Source organism: Leiobunum rupestre, chromosome 6 (genome assembly GCF_980474605.1).
Source record: "Leiobunum rupestre chromosome 6, qqLeiRupe1.1.hap1, whole genome shotgun sequence".
Classification (NCBI taxonomy): domain Eukaryota; kingdom Metazoa; phylum Arthropoda; class Arachnida; order Opiliones; family Sclerosomatidae; genus Leiobunum; species Leiobunum rupestre.
Genome location: NC_143389.1, coordinates 50,315,603 through 50,332,817, shown reverse-complemented (window position 1 = coordinate 50,332,817; position 17,215 = coordinate 50,315,603). Strand labels below are relative to the sequence as shown.

At 36.2% G+C, this 17,215-nt stretch overlaps 2 protein-coding genes across 2 annotated transcripts; both read right to left on the bottom strand.

Moving 5' to 3' along the window:
- Positions 1 to 2,835, bottom strand: Alg12 (Alg12 alpha-1,6-mannosyltransferase). The gene is made up of 10 exons (XM_090178544.1): positions 2,725 to 2,835; positions 2,470 to 2,662; positions 2,276 to 2,408; positions 2,031 to 2,204; positions 1,780 to 1,974; positions 1,616 to 1,719; positions 1,326 to 1,552; positions 1,095 to 1,264; positions 957 to 1,032; positions 1 to 886 (listed from the first exon to the last, which is right to left on the bottom strand). Exons 1-10 carry the CDS (start codon positions 2,727 to 2,729, stop codon positions 586 to 588), a joined length of 1,578 nt encoding a protein of 525 aa, XP_090034670.1. The 5' UTR covers positions 2,730 to 2,835; the 3' UTR covers positions 1 to 585.
- Positions 2,836 to 3,015: 180 nt separating this feature from the next.
- kermit (PDZ domain-containing protein GIPC-like protein kermit) lies at positions 3,016 to 16,652 on the bottom strand. The gene is made up of 6 exons (XM_090178545.1): positions 15,744 to 16,652; positions 8,042 to 8,272; positions 7,733 to 7,871; positions 7,528 to 7,637; positions 5,171 to 5,252; positions 3,016 to 3,985 (listed from the first exon to the last, which is right to left on the bottom strand). The coding sequence occupies exons 1-6, from the start codon at positions 16,104 to 16,106 to the stop codon at positions 3,804 to 3,806; spliced, it is 1,107 nt and encodes a 368-aa protein (XP_090034671.1). The 5' UTR covers positions 16,107 to 16,652; the 3' UTR covers positions 3,016 to 3,803.
- Positions 16,653 to 17,215: the final 563 nt, after the last annotated feature.

Genomic DNA, 17,215 nt, shown 5'->3' with positions numbered 1-17,215 from the left:
TGCCAACTGCGAATATCTATTGTAATTTATTTAACTTAAAAAATTTTAAACCCATACAAATGCTTGTAACAATTAAAAACCACTTTTTGAAATGACTAGATTATTTGGGAAGGGAGGGGAGTGCAATAAACTTCATGTTAGGGTCTAAAATGTGGTGAATAAGTTATCAGACCCAAACATGTTTAATCTGTCTCAAATCACAGTTTGTAATGGTGAAAATAACCAGCAAGTCACTACGTACGCTGGTTTAGACATTCTGAAATATTTTTTATTTTGAACCTTTTTAAATAAAATATTTTTTATTAAAACCCGCATTTAAGTAGCGATCTCTTCATTTCACATTTCAAACTGCAATCAACAAAGTTTAAAACTAAAAGTTTTATAATAATTAAAATGTTAAAAGTTTTTTTTTTAGTTTTAAGAGTAGTTAGTACAACCTAAGACAGACTTGCCGCTAAATTAGTAAAAGGAAATAATTTAGATAGGTTCATTTACCTTCAAACAAACAACATGGTTTTAGTTATTCTAGATAAAATATTTTTCTTTAGCTAGTTAGTCTTATTTAAGTATGCAAAATAATTATTTTTATAGCTGTTCTGTCCAGTTATTAGTTTGGCCAAGGATAACAGTCTCTGGAAGCGTTACAGTCACTGTTTCCAGAGGTTTTCTTTTCAAAAGCATAATTCTAGGTTTAGTTCGAACGTGGACAGGGGGAAATCTAGTATAGTCCACTTTCAGATTCTGAAAAGCTTCGACAGTGGCCAGTATTTTGTGACTATCACGGTAGGGGAGAATGCTACTACTGTATACCGATTTCCCTTCTAACAATAAATGGGTGAACCCAATTTTATCTTTTGGAGATTTCATATTTTCATCTTTACTATACCTGTTTTTTTTAAATCAGATGTTAAAACAAATTCGTTAAATAATTTAAATTAGAGTAATGAAATATTAACCTCCAATTTGGATTAATTTGGCCAAATCTGGACACTCCAGTTTGAGCAGAATATACATCGATATGAACATGAGCATCTAGAAAAATTTGATGCAATTATAATAAATTCGTAAAATATCTATGAGTGAATCTAGATTACCATCAACATTAGTTTCTATGTCGTGTAATATATGAAGAGCTTCGCCACCGGGATAGTTGTGGCGCGAGATGTAAAGTAGAAGAGAAGTGGTAGCTAGGTTTCCCACCAAATGTAAGCAAGTCATTAAACAAAACACCACCCACACAAATGATTTCAAACGATGATTCCATCTGGAGTATGTGAAATTTAACATGAAAAACAATGAATTAAAAAGTATAAAGTATGTCTTACACGTAGTTGCAAGCTGATGCAGCTACAACGTTGAGCAAGGGCAAGGCATAGGCGATGAAACGCAATTCTTTGTGAGGTAGAAAGGAAAATAGGAAAATATAGAAGAAAGCTGGAAATGCCAAAATACGAGATCTGCTATCCACAAGCAATCCTACAGGAACTAGAATAATCGAAGAGCTTAATGCCCTTGGTATTGCGGAATAGAAATACCAAGCCCAGGGAAGAGTCTAGAAAGAATTAACAAAATTATTAAATTCAAAACAATTTTAATACATAGAATGGCACCATACCCCCCATTCTGAGCTCTTGTTTTCCACAACGTTAAACCACCAAACTTCACCCTCTGGCCACAGATTGCGCCTCCAAAAATAAGAATCGACAGTAAATGTCAAAGCTGAAAATGAAATACGTTAGATCATATAATACTATGAAAACAATTCAACAAGATTCTCACCTAAAGACGTGAGAGTCGAATATAAGCCCCACTGAATTAATTTAAAAAATGATAATCTTCGAAAAAATAGCTCGATTAAAATGAGAGTTCCCAGAAGCAGCGCAGTTTCAGCCCTGAATATGACAGCGACTATTCCCGTAGTTATTACTAAGTACTTATTGTTTCTATCCAGCCAAAAATGGAAACCCCATAATACTGAAATCAAATATATATCAGGAAAATAAAGACATTTAAAAAGAGAACCAATTCACCTAAGACTAAGGCAAATGTATTTGGCAGGGTTCTGGACATATAGAAAACAAAATGAAATTGTGTAGCGCTCATCAAAGTTACCCACGTAGCTGTTACTTCTCCAAAATGTTTTTGAACAGATATTCGAAACTTTCTAAAGGCAAATATAACCAAGCAAGCTAATACAAAACGTACTGCAAAGATTTTAAGATTAAATGTTTAATCCCATATCAGATTTACGATATGGGAAACCAACTTAACTCACCAACATACTGAGAGTAAAACTTATTTAATCCTGCCGCTTGAATAGAATAAACAAATGGTGATGACAATATAGAAACTATAATGGCACCAATGAATGTTCGAGGAACAACACCAGGAAATTCAAGATGATCAAACTGGAAGATTAAAGTTGTTAATTTTAAATATTAAGATCGCATTTACACTACCATTACTTACTTCGGTAACATTTATTTGGTGATACAATAAATCATGTATTGCTTGTAAGTTGAAGCTTTCTTCTACTTTCGTAAATGGACAAATAATTATATGAAAAAGAGCCGCGACTATAAGAAGCCATTCGATGCTTTTCGTTGCATTTTTCATATCCTCCAAACTCACATGGGCACGTCGAAAAATGCTTAAGCCTAGGCTATATCAATAATTTTGTTTATAAGTCCAAAATAGGAAAAAAATAACTATTAGCTAACTTACACCATTTTCGAAGCGTATTTCTGATATTTTCGTATGAAGATTTTTTAAGACGCTAATAAACTGTTAATATTATTGACATTTCGAACTATAAACTCCACAAAACTGATGCACGAGTCTCGTTACTCTCGTAAGAGTAGTAATAAATAAATAAATAACTGTAGCAGACAACAGAGTACTTACCGTATCATTTCAAAGTAGATGGCGCTAAATACAATAAGTGTAAGATAAAATTTTTGTATTTTCATGATGTCTTTCTAAAAGAAATGACCAACGAATTCCAAAGAGGGATTTATTTTAATTGTAAAGTTGGTGACTAGCTCCAAAAAGCCTATACAAAATCATAGTGATAAGTTTCGCTTTACGCGAGAAATTTACATTTTGTCATTACACAACGTGATCGAAATTTGTCTAAAATACCTACATGATATAGGTACAATTTATAAAAATTAGTCGTTTGGCATTCATCGTTATTACGTTTTAAAAACTAACATTCTTATCGTTTTGGGGAAAAGCTATAAATTATTTGAGCTGAAACGATCATCGTTGGTGTCTGTCTTTATATAATAATAATAATAATATATTCGTAATATGTATATCGTACAAATATAGCACTCGTCATAGCTGCTAATCAATATGGAATGTATGGTATAACGCGATACAATTAGAGAAAAAAATAATCACTGGTGATTGATCGTGGAAAAACCAATATTTTTTCATTAAGACTCAGGGTTTTCCCCTACTAAAAATAGGGGACCATAAAATCTGGCATTTCTCATTTATAGGAAATCATATTAGATTCAAAACAAAGATAGCTTTGTTGAGAAACCAATTATATAGGTCTTGTATAGCTCTCTTATCTAAAAAATACGGTATATAGAATATAAATTGTTCCAAAGGGAGTTGGTTAACTTTTTTCCTATTTTTCTTTTTAAATTTCTTTGTTAAAAAAACCACATAAAAATATTTTTTAATCTCTCTTATCTGAAAGGATGGGGAGTAAAGGTTATTTCGGCCAGAACAACTGAAGTCGTGTCGGTGACTTTTCGATGTTTTGGTAAGAAAATCAAAGAGCGGAGGAATCACAGGACTTCGGAGCCATCCTGCTTTTTCAGCCTCCCGGATTTGGCGTCGCTGATGGCACCCCAGATGTCGAAAATAAAATCTTCCGTGAAACCGAAAACCTCCAATTCGGAGGAATTAACCGTCGACAGAAAATCGATGGGATTCGAAACTTCTTTGCCCATGTCCCAGATTTGGGTTGCTGTTTCGCGGAGGAAGAGACGTGAAATCAGAATTAACATTTCCAATTTTGGACGATCCGAGGCGCGAAACTAGCGTTCGACAAATCATAATTCGTCCCTGGAATCGCGGGGGAAAGGCAAAGGAGTCGTATTATCACTCAATTTTATCACCGGGAGAATGTCGATTGACAAAGATGGGGTAAATAATTACAGATTAGTGCCCAGTGGAATTGGGGTATATAAATGAATAGTCTGATGTTTCCGAGGGATAGCCACTTAAGAAATCTGGTGAGAAATTGATATAATTAATTCCGGGAATCTAGAAATTCACAAGAAATATAGGAAATATTGTAAATCTAGAAAAATAAACTGAAATATTTTCGTATTTCTAGAAATCAAGAAATATTAGAAATCTCGAGAAATCCAAAGAAATATTGTAAATTTAGAGAAATAAACGAAAATATTTTCAATATTTTTGGAAATCTAGAAATACAGAAGAAATATTAGAAATCTCGAGAAATCCCAAGAAATATGGGAAATCTAGAGAAATAAACGATAATATTTTCGATATTTCTGTTAATCTAGAAATATTGGAAATCTAGAGAAATAAACGATAATATTTTCGATATTTCTGTTAGTCTAGAAATATTGGAAATCTAGAGAAATAAACGATAATATTTTCGATATATCTTTTAGTCTAGAAATATTGGAAATCTAGAGAAATAAACGGAAATATTTTCGATGGAATCCCCAAATTTTGGATACAATCTATTTCCTTTTACAAAAATTGACGCCAACAGCAAAGTGTCTCATTAAACAAAAGAGAAGACACGGAGCCATATGTCGCGGGTGGCTGATTAAGATCGCGGGGTAAATGACCATCGCGGCACCCTCAGAATCTTGTTTATCATTACGACGATAAACAACGAGACGATTCCGCTGGCAGCATTTACACTCGAAGAAATATTTCGTCGGTACCAGCCCGCGACGTATCGCGGAAACAATGCCACGAGATTAGGAAGAGAAAGAAAATAAAATAAGAAGGGAGTCTGGCATTCTTCAGCACGCGGGCGCATTCAGGAACCAAAGCTCTCCCCAAAAGGGAGGAGCCACGTTGCTAACTTAAGACAATTTCCATCGCGACCCCCTGGCAAAGGGCGCCTGATCTGGCCGTGAGAAAAAAACCTTAGCTAATAGACATTTACCTAATTCCGAGTCGTTGATACCCATGAATGACTCCAGTAAGCTGTTTATCTTCTCGACGGCGGCCTCCACCACGCTGTCAGGCTGCGAAAGAGAAAGACTATTTTAAGCCGTCCACTTTTTAATTAAAGGGGCTTTTAAGCGCTTCTTAATTAGGGATTAAGCGAAATCGAGCCGCTCGGACATCATTTCGACACATTCCCGGACGGCGGTGGCCGGCCTAAATAACAAGAATCTAAGGAAGGTGGACATTTACGGACTTTTGAGGACTTTCAAAGGGTTACGTTCAATAGACCTTTCCATAAAATGTTCGTTACGGTAAGAGGGGGAAGGAAAACTGTTTTTGCAAGGATGATTTAGATCAACGTTATATATATTACTCGTTCGACTCTTGAGCTCGGTATGTCGTCTGCTAAGTGCTACCGAGTGAAAGTATTTGCCAAACACGGCGTATTAAAATTAATCCAAGTGATATTGTTAAATTTATTATATCAAATGTTTAAAGTATAAAAGTATTTCGTATACTTAACTAGTCATAAGAGAAGATGATTTAAATATTTAAAATTATGAAAAATTAGTACGGTGTTGATAATGTTTAATAGTTTATAGCCTTGTGAACTAAGGCTTAACATTTCATTGACTGTTATAGTAGTGTATCAGGTAAAGATTGTTGATTATCATAAAATACTAGCTAGTAAATATCTAAGTATTGACAATACTTTCACAGAGTTGATATGAGTATTGCAAAAATAATTCATTTAATTAGTATCGAAAATAAATTAAAATCAGTTTGAACTCCGATGTCACTAAGCCTAACCCGAGCTCCGTGTAAATTTTTATGGAAATCTTACCGGAAAATAGCGAAATTGGTGGTGTGTGACGTAGAAAAAACCGTGAAAGCACGTAGTAATATTTTATGGAAAGGCCTATTCTTATCGTCTCGCGATAGAGCTCGCTTCATTTGTTGACAATTACTTATATGCCGTACTATCCATTCCACTCTAAGGTTGGAATAGTAAGGGCCACCAATTTGGGGATATGAAGGGGCCACGTTACTATCCTCCGTACCACCCTACTACGCAATTAAACCCGGCCACCGGTAATAGGCTTCACAAGTCACTAGTTGACTCAGGCCTGTGTGGTTTCTTCGGTATTATTATAAAAAAAAATATATGGGCCCGAATTCTAAAGGTAGGGTGCCTTAGAGTTATTCTAGGAAAACAAATGCAATATTGGGGCCTGATTAGAAGGCGTTTCCAAGGGCCCGGATTCTAAAGGAAGGGTGCCTTACAGTTATTCTAGGAAAACAAATGCCACATTGGGCCCTGATTAGAAGGCGTTCCCTAGGGCCCGGATTCTAAAGGAAGGGTGCCTTACAGGTATTCTAGGAAAACAAATGCCACATTGGGGCCCGGATTCTAAAGGAAGGGTGCCTTACATTTATCCTAGGAAAACAAATGCCACATTGGGCCCGGTTATAAGACGTTTCCTAGGGCCCGGATTCTAAAGGAATGGTGCCTTACAGTTATCCTAGGAAAACAAATGCCACATTGGGCCCGGTTATAAGACGTTTCCTAGGGCCCGGATTCTAAAGGAATGGTGCCTTACAGTTATCCTAGGAAAACAAATGCCACATTGGGCCCGGTTATAAGACGTTTCCTAGGGCCCGGATTCTAAAGGACGGGTGCCTTACAGTTATTCTAGGAAAACAAATGCCACATTGGGCCCGGTTATAAGACGTTTCCTAGGGCCCGGATTCTAAAGGAATGGTGCCTTACAGTTATCCTAGGAAAACAAATGCCACATTGGGCCCGGTTATAAGACGTTTCCTAGGGTCCGGATTCTAAAGGAAGGGTGCCTTACAGTTATTCTAGGAAAACAAATGCTACACTGGGGCCCGATTAGAAGGCGTTTCCTAGGGCCCGGATTCTAAAGGAAGGGTGACTTACAGTTATTCTAGGAAAACAAATGCCACATTGGGGCCCGGTTATAAGACGTTTCCTAGGGCCCGGATTCTAAAGGTAGGGTTCCCTACAGTTATTCAAGGAAAACAAATGCCACATTGGGGCCTGATTAGAAGGCGTTCCCTAGGGCCCGGATTCTAAAGGAAGGGTGCCTTACAGTTATTCTAGGAAAACAAATGCTACATTGGGGCCCGGATTCTAAAGGAAGGGTGCCTTACAGTTATCCTAGGAAAACAAATGCCACATTGGGGCCCGGTTATAAGACGTTTCCTAGGGCCCGGAAAACCGGTAACGCGACCCTGGGTATATCTGACGTGAAATGAATAGAATTTGAGCGTAGAGGCGACCTAGAGTAAAAACGGGATGCCAAGCGTTAAAACGAGCGTAGTTCTTACCGCTTCTTCGAGCGTAGCGGGTCCCTTGGCCCTCAAACGTAGCGTTTCTTTGCCGGATCCGTAATTTTTCGATTTGCCAGCCTGTCCTCCCGACTTGGGTCCTATGTGAGCTGCGATGAAAAATGATCCCAAATTAGCGAGTTCTTCCGCCGAAAACCAGCGAGACGAAGGAAATGGTAACTTAACCTTTGGAAGGCGAACTTACAGAATCCGGCTCTCAGGGGTTCCGTCATTCTCAGGGTAAAATTGGATCCTTTGGGGATCTCTTTCAACGCTTTGGCCACTTCAAAATGTCGACATCCGATCATGGATTTCTCGTTGATTTTCTCGATGTGATCGCCGACCTTTTTTTTCGGAGAAAACGGAATTTGGTAGTCGCGTTTTAGCATCGGTGGCCGGAAAGAGCGAAATGAGAGGGGGGACATTGTCGGCGGTGGTAAAGCGAGGAGCAGGAAGGAAGACAAGGAGAGGACGGATTTAAGATCAGCGGGGAGAGATGGGAGACGGAACAAACCTGGATGTATCCGATCCTCTCCATCAGGGATCCTTCCTTAATTCTCTTGACGAAGGCGAACCCGGCCCCGTTGTCGGTGATGGTCAACCCCAAGGCCTCTTCCGTTTTGCAGACTTCTACTTCTTTCGTTTGACCTTTCCGGTGGACGAAGATAAAGTCGTCCAAGCCGATTTGTCCACCCAATAGACGGGTCATATCGGCTTTGTGAGTGTTCAGGGTACAAAATAATATCTGTAAGGACGAACCATTTATTTCATACAGCGTTAACATTACAGACGATTCGGGACACGCAGGGTCCCCACTCAAATCTTCAATTTTTTTATAGGAAAAATAGGATTATTTTTCTTAAATTATAGGACTATTTTTTACAAAATTATAGGACTTTATAGGACTATATGCGCTATTTAATTTATTAACTTTATGCATTTAAAAACAAAATATATATTTAAAGGAATAAATCTTTGATTTTCACTTAAAAAATAGAAACTTTAACCAATTTATCACAAAAATAAACTAGTAGCTAACCATGTTAACAATAACAAAAGTATAAACTATAATGACTTGCTATAGGAATTTATCCTATAGCTAAATCTAGCAATTTAACTGACAAGGAGACTACCCGAGGTGGTTATCACCGATTTTGTTGAAACTCGGGGGTTACTTAGACCTTATGGTAGAATGAAAATTTCCAAAAGGAAAAGTTGCAATGGGCTTTAGTTTTCCTATGGCAACCGAAAATGTTTTTGATCTCTCCATTTAAAAAAGCATTGTATTTTCTCAGTTACCCAAATTTTGTTAAAATTTAACCAAAATTGATAAATTTTAGCCAAAATCATCGATCAATTTTACCCAAAATAGGTCAAATTCATCTTTTTGGGTAGGTTTTGAAAATTTAATTTTTTCAAATTTTTTAAGTAACTAAGTACCCTGTGAAACCGAGAAAATCCCATGCTTTTTTAAATGGAGATTTTTTTGTTTTGAGAGATCAAAAACATTTTCGGTTGCCATGGGAAAACTAAAGCCCATTGCAACTTTTCCCTTTGGAAATTTTCATACTACCATAAGGTCTACATAACCCCCGAGATTCAACAAAATCGGTGATAACCACCTCGGGTCCTTGTGAGTGGCTCGATTTGAAATGGGCCAAATATCAAAATTATAAGATTTTATAGGACTTTTGGGGAATTTTGCTAAAAATATAGGATGTTATAGGACATTTTTGAAAATATAGGATTTTATAGGAATTATAGGACCTCTGGGGTCCCTGGACAAGCTGTTATTGGCATTTTAATAGTTACCCGCGCGAACATCGGAAATAGAGCTGGAAAAATTGGTAAGGAAGAGGAGGAACTACTGAATTTCCTCTCGGATCTTTTAAACGCCGGCGTGCCCCTTTCAATAAATATTCAATAGCTTCGCTCGTTAAAGGGTCACGTAATCATTGGAAAATTTCGTCCCGAATTTCAAGTAGCTCCTCTTCTTCGGTACTTCGCGGTAACGAATAAGACCGATAATATTCTGGAATATATCCAGGCCTATTTGCGGAATCTAGAGAAATTGAAACGATGGAGAGCCGTAATAAACGCATTTACGTTCGTAGGAATATAAATATCTTCCGTAAGATTAATTTGTCCTGTTACGATAGAAATAATAAATCTGAAGGATAATTAATTAATTAATTTAAAAATTAATATTAAAAAGATTTATTTTGAATATCGCAATACCAAAGGGATAATAGTCAATTTTGGAAAATATTTGATTCCAATAGTAATTATTGCTGGTTTCGTATTTCCATTGTTTCACATTTGTAGGTCGTTCCACGGGGATAATACGAACAAGAGAAAATGACTTTTGAAATAAAAAATGGCGCTTATATACGAAGGGAGGTTGTAATTACGTCTTACATTATATCTTAATCACGCAATTTTCTTTTTTTTTGGTAACGCGAACTAGTTTATAATGGCGAGGAAATATTTTATTTTCAAAATAAATCCGATACCGATCTATCGTTGCAATAGGTCGGCGTTGAAGCAAATAGCGAGCTTAGGCGTTTGGTCCCCCACGAAAAGGAAAACAAAGAAGTTAATTTTTTAACGCATTTTTGCAGTTGATGTCACGCCATTCCCTCCTGATGAAAACGGCATTTTGGCCAAGGTCTTAAACACGCTTTCAACGGGGAAAATCCGAAGTTGGATAGACTTAAAAAGAGAGTTGAAAACACCTTTTCTTTTTCGTCATTATCAGAAGTAAATGATATTTCTTTTATGAGAGAAGTATTCATCTTCCAGTACATTTACTCGATCGAAAAGTGTATCAAATGTTGGCACAGTTTTTTAGATTCAAATTCCCTAACTTTTCCAGGTTTTCCCTAACTATTTACGGTAATGTTCCCCGAATTATATTATGCCAAAATTTGGCAATTTTTAACCTATATTTTAGTAACGATATTTAATTTGCCACCATTTGCAACTATATCCGTGAATTTTCCCTATCTTATTTATACCAAAAGTCTTCCAATTTTTAGGAACTAGTTGCAACCAAAATTAAATTGCCTGATTTTTATACTAATCTTTAAAATTCCCTGATTTTTATACTAATCTTTAAAATTCCCTGATTTTTATACTAATCTTTAAAATTCCCTGATTTTTATACTAATCTTTAAAATTCCCTGATTTTTATACTAATCTTTAAAATTCCCTGACTTTTAGACCGATTTTGAAATTCCCCGAATTTCCGGGTACTGAGGCAACACTGTGTTCATTCCTGGGTTTCTTACGCAGTAGCGGAACCAGAATTTTGATTCGGGGGGGGGGAGAATAAAAAAAATAAAAATAAAAAACAACAAATGTAGGTTTTCATGATTTGCAAAATAATATTCACTATTCTCTCATTTCGTAAATTTTTAGACATCTCATATACTTCTGGTATCAGCAATTCAGCGAGATAGCGCGCCAAATAAAAGTCCAAAACCCCGTAGACGTATTCGTCAGAAATTCTTATTTCTGGCTCCGATAACGAATTATCGGATAGCGAATATTCCCGTAATGAGATTTTATTATTTTGCAACGATTTTACGATAGGTTAAGGATTAGGACTGCAATTCGCTATACAACTAGTATTAAATGGAAATATTTTCGGTAATGGCGAATATAAGTCAGCGAAGAACATCGGCGTCCCATTTGAGCATTATTAGGGAAAGGGGAGCTTTCAGATCCGCGATGCTGTTTCCAAATTTGAGCAATATCGCTCGAGAGAGACGGGATATTCTGTCCCAAGATAAGCGGTGATATTTATTATTGGAGCTTAAAATCCAAATAGCCTATTACATTAATAGAAATTCCGACGTAGAGGTTGAGGTAATTTACTCTTTAAGCCGCACTTTCCCGATTCTAATTCGACTCTGGCTTTTCGACGAAAACATTTGATCTAAATTCCAAAAATTAATGCGAGGATTTTCTCTTCTTGGCAACGACGTAAATCGAAATTTTTGAACAATATTCCATAGAAATTCGAATTAGTACAATTATTATTTGGCTTAGTAGTATTTTGGTTATCGAATAATGAAGTTCATGAACGTATTTCAGGGTTCGTACGAAAATGTTTGATCTAAAATCCCTGACCTTTTTCGTTATATTTTTGGACATTTTTTTATTATTTTAGGTCAAATATTCTTTGTTAATGTGTGGTTTGGTTGACTAACTAAAATCCCTGACTTCTACGAAATTATTTAAATCCCTGACTTCCTACGAAATTATTTAAATCCCTGACTTTCTACGAAATTATTTAAATCCCTGACTTATCCCAGACTTTCTACGAAATTATTTAAATCCCTGACTTATCCCAGACTTTCTACGAAATTATTTAAATCCCTGACTTATCCCAGACTTTCTACGAAATTATTTAAATCCCTGACTTTCTACGAAATTATTTAAATCCCTGACATTTTCCCTCCATTTTACAGATTCCTGACTTATCCAGGTTTTCCAGGATATCCAGGTTCTGTACGAACCCTGTATTTATTGCGGATAAACGATTTTTTAATTTCGCCACTGGGTTGAGGGGGTCCACATTCGTACAAATCCCGTACACTCTACAAAAAAATCTTGTAACCCATTTGAAAACCACGAAATCTCGGCGAAAATTATAGTTCCAAAACTCGAAATCGAGCTAAAAAACCAGAAATCAACACGAAAATCATAATCTGGATTCTCGAAATCGAGCTAAAAAACCAGAAATCAACACGAAAATCATAATCTGGATTCTCGAAATTGAGCTAAAAAACCAGAAATCAACACGAAAATCATAATTTGAAATCTCAAAATCAGACTAAAAAACCAGAAATCAACACGAAAATCATAATCTGGATTCTCGAAATCGAGCTAAAAAACCAGAAATCAACACGAAAATCATAATCTGGATTCTCGAAATCGAGCTAAAAAACCAGAAATCAACACGAAAATCATAATCTGGATTCTCGAAATTGAGCTAAAAAACCAGAAATCAACACGAAAATCATAATTTGAAATCTCAAAATCAGACTAAAAAACTAGAAATCAACACGAAAATCATAATCTGGATTCTCGAAATCGAGCTAAAAAACCAGAAATCAACACGAAAATCATAATCTGGATTCTCGAAATTGAGCTAAAAAACCAGAAATCAACACGAAAATCATAATTTGAAATCTCAAAATCAGACTAAAAAACCAGAAATCAACACGAAAATCATAATCTGGATTCTCGAAATCAAGCTAAAAAACCAGAAATCAACACGAAAATCATAATCTGGATTCTCGAAATTGAGCTAAAAAACCAGAAATCAACACGAAAATCATAATCTGGATTCTCGAAATCGAGCTAAAAAACCAGAAATCAACACGAAAATCATAATCTGGATTCTCGAAATAAAGCTAAAAAACCAGAAATCAACACGAAAATCATAATCTGGATTCTCGAAATCGAGCTAAAAAACCAGAAATCAACACGAAAATCATAATCTGGATTCTCGAAATCGAGCTAAAAAACCAGAAATCAACACGAAAATCATAATTTGAAATCTCAAAATCAGACTAAAAAACTAGAAATCAACACGAAAATCATAATCTGGATTCTCGAAATTGAGCTAAAAAACCAGAAATCAACACGAAAATCATAATCTGGATTCTCGAAATTGAGCTAAAAAACCAGAAATCAACACGAAAATCATAATCTGGATTCTCGAAATTGAGCTAAAAAACCAGAAATCAACACGAAAATCATAATCTGGATTCTCGAAATCGAGCTAAAAAACCAGAAATCAACACGAAAATCATAATCTGGATTCTCGAAATTGAGCTAAAAAACCAGAAATCAACACGAAAATCATAATCTGGATTCTCGAAATCGAGCTAAAAAACCAGAAATCAACACGAAAATCATAATTTGAAATCTCAAAATCAGACTAAAAAACTAGAAATCAACACGAAAATCATAATTTGAAATCTCAATATCAGACTAAAAAACTAGAAATCAACACGAAAATCACAATCTGAAATTTAGAAATTAGCCTAAAAAACCAGAAATCAACACGAAAATCATGATCTGAAATCACTTTGATATTCAAAATTCCTAACGCAAAATTTGCAAATGTCGAAAAATACTTATAGGGTGTTTACTTTGGTTATTTTTGAGAAAAAATCAATTTACATTAGAAATCAAGCGATTTCAGTCCAATTATATTGAAATTTATATTGGAAATCCTGTTAGTAGCAACGCCTCTAAAATTGGATTAAAACGCTCGATTTATAAATATGTTTATTGTTCTGACGAGCTTGTTAAACAAAAAATATTTTTCAAACGGAAGTTGGCAAACTGTCCAAATTCCTCATAAGTCAATTTACAGATCCTAATAATGGTATCTTTGAAGTCATAAAATTGATAAGATAATACAATTATGTAGAAGGCTTTTTGGGAAATTTACGAGATTGTAAAAGTTTCCGAAGAATGCCATGACGACGATTTTTAAATTAATTATACGCAAAAATGCGAAAACCTATCTCTAACGGTGTATTCCAAAAACCTAAATTATTCAAAAATTTCACATCATTTCTATATATCCATTATTAACTTACGTTTTATTATAAGATGAAATAAAATTTGGACTGAACCTTTGGAAAGAATATAATAACAGTCCTTCATAAATTATAATTCCCTTTTACGTCTAGACTTCTAAAACAAAGGGGCATTCTGCCGACTCGTATTAAGTTTTAAAATAATTTTCTCCAAAAGAGTCCTTTTTGTGTTAAATCCCCTTTTCTAGAAAACCAAGACCGAAAAAGTGAATGTAGTTTTTTATTTAATTCGTAAAAAGTTAAATCGTCCCGTGTCAAAAAGTAAATTTCATTCTCGAGCATGTGTGGTATGCTTCAGCAAATTTCCGAGCTTCTAGCGCGCTCTTTTCATAACCAGTTTTTTCGAATAATAAAGAAATCGTTATTTTATTTATTTGAAAATATTCTTTTTTTCCCCCGCAAAGTTATACGGTAACGTGAAAGCCCGTTGAAGGGGATATAGTCGCGAATTGTACCGTCCGCGTTGGCTTTAACTCTAGCATCGGGTGGTAGTGGTGGTCAAATTGTCTATAGCATGCCAGCTTTAAAAATCATCCCCGTAATAATTTCATTTATTACGAATGTTTAAATTCGAATATAAACGCGATAAACGAGTTTAGAGATACATTTGTTGGCAATATAAATTAAATTAATACTACCGGCATTTCTATATTTAAATAAATGGGTTATATTAAATGTAAATCGCGTTCGAATTCGTTTTCCTGGTCTTAAAAGAAGCTTAAAGAGATCGTTTAAAGCCATTTTCTTGCTCGGTTTAAAACTGGTATTTATTTTATCGAATTCCAAAATCATTCAACTTTGGTGTCGCGAAAAATAACGAAAAACTGAGAGCACGTTTTATTTTTAACCAGAGTGGCAGACTTTAAATATTAATGTGTTTAATGTACAAGTCGCTGTATGACTGTCTCAGGGCCCCCACTCAAATCATCAATTTTATTATAGGAAAAATAGGATTATTTTTCTAAAAATATAGGACTTGATAGGACTATTTTTGGCAAAATTATAGGATTTTATAGGACTATATATGCTATTTAATTTACTTTATGCATTTAAAAACAAAATCTATATTTTGAGAAATAAATCTTTGATTTTCACTTAAAAAATAGAAACTATTTAACGATTTTATCACAAAAATATACTAGTAGCTAACCATGTTAACAATAACAAAAGTATAGACTAGAGTGATTTGGCATAGGAATTTATCCTCTAGCTAAATGTAGCAATTTAACTGACAATTTTAAGTGACTTTATTTGAAATGAGCAAAATATCAAAATTATAGGATTTTATAGGACTTTTGGGGGCCCTGCTGTCTGTACGAGGAAACGAAACGTGGCGCGCAGTAGCGTAGCAATAGTGGTGTGCGACACCAGGGTCCGGGCCCTGGTATTTTTATTTTGGCCCAAAATTTAACGCTACGCGGCCTGGCGGCGCGTTTTCCCAACAACAACTTCAATTTACGTCTAAAAACATTCGAGGCGTTCATAGAAATGCGTTTAAAATATAGCCTTATCTCTGTAGGCAGAAACCAAGGGTTAACGCGTACTCGAGTCTTATAGCTAATAAATGGTAAAATACACGGATTTTTGTCTCACCTCTGACGGTTGAAAATCGTAGCAGTCTGAAATTTTCTGATAAAGTTCTCTGATATTGGTGAAACCGGAAATAATGCCTGTGGGACTTCCTTGAGCTTGTTGACAGTGGAAGACCAACTTGGGTTTTTGGACGGGCAAGTCATTAGGCGAACCGGGGCTGTTGGGAGATTGGTAGGGCGGGGGTGGTGACCCTCTCTTGTTAGCGGCGGACGTCCCGTTAGTCTTGGGCGCAGCGCTTAAGCTGTTGCGGTTGTCAGTACTGGTATCCAAACTCATCGGGCGTTCGGCGCCATTCGCTAAGCCGCCCGCCGTCGCGTGATCCGGACCCGCCGAGTCCCGCTTTTTCTTGCCGAAAAGCGGCATTATTCGCGTTCAAATTCCTTATAACGAACGCGCCAAATCTCGCGAAAAACCGAATTATTAAATAACGACTCTTAAATTAACTAATAATATCGCGGGTTAACTTTAAAACAATCTCTGAAGCATCGCTTTTCGCTTAGAAAGTCCGCGGCCAATCGCGATTACGAGACAAATTAGGCTTAACTAAAAGATTTACCTGGCCGCCGTATCGCGCGATAGACCAAAGGGCGGCGTTGTATAACATGGATGGGCGAAAAGGTAGACAAAAAAACGCGCCACTCGGCGGGGGATATGAGCGATAAAACCTCAGCGAACACGAAGCCAGTCCCGAGGGGAACCGCGCTTCAGGTAGTTTTGGCAGAAATCTTCGTACTTCGCCCATCGCTCGCTCATTGGTCCCTCGATACGGCCAGGTGAAGCCATTACGCGCAAACTTCCGCCGGAAATATTCCCTAAAGAGGGGGAGAAGTTGTCTGCTTTGGACGGCCTTCACTCATCCGTTCGAACGCAAATTGAGGAATAACGAACGATATTAAAACCTTGATATGTTTTAACTATTTGGACTCGTGTGACTCATTTTGGGACGTTAATGGAATTAATATTTTCGTTATAATTATTAAAATGATCGCGGAGAAAATAAAGGTTTGACAATAAACGCGAAATGAATTATTCCTATTGAAAACCAGGTGGGGTTTAATACCGTAATATCGCGTACCGAATTTGATCGAAACCTTTGACCGATTTGGATCTCCGGTCGCGCTTCCGTAAAACATTTACGTAGAAGTTCACGACCTGAACAAACAAAATGCCCGAAAATTTACCGACTAAAAAATAAAACTCTAGCCAAGCGTGACGTATTAAAACCTTAGAGGCCACTGACGTCACGTTGAACTTTGAACTTATTGTTACGGCGTCAATCGAGGTTGGGAGAGTTAGAGGGGAGGGTGCGTGGACCTCAAGAATAGGAGGAACTGCCTCGATTAAAATTATTAAGCACTTTTTGAAGAGGGATAATTTCGATCGATTTACAAACGTAGGTCGGATGTAAGTACGAATTGATAAGCGTGTATTTCTGGGATAAGAGAAACGTACTTTTGATAAAGGTTAAAGGT

What these genes read in the sequence shown, in the direction of transcription:
- kermit (XM_090178545.1), bottom strand. Translation starts at nt 16,106, where the DNA reads ATGCCGCTTTTCGGCAAGAAAAAGCGGGACTCGGCGGGTCCGGATCAC. An exon ending in CCGCTACGCTCGAAGAAGCG is followed by an intron (nt 5,253 to 7,527) that starts GTAAGAACTACG and finishes TCTCTTTCGCAG; the next exon opens with CCTGACAGCGTGGTGGAGGC. An exon ending in TATCAACGACTCGGAATTAG is followed by an intron (nt 3,986 to 5,170) that starts GTAAATGTCTAT and finishes TCCGCGAAACAG; the next exon opens with CAACCCAAATCTGGGACATG.
- Alg12 (XM_090178544.1), bottom strand. An exon ending in TTCGACTCTCACGTCTTTAG is followed by an intron (nt 1,720 to 1,779) that starts GTGAGAATCTTG and finishes TTTCATTTTCAG; the next exon opens with CTTTGACATTTACTGTCGAT. An exon ending in CAAATTAATCCAAATTGGAG is followed by an intron (nt 887 to 956) that starts GTTAATATTTCA and finishes TAAAAAAAACAG; the next exon opens with GTATAGTAAAGATGAAAATA.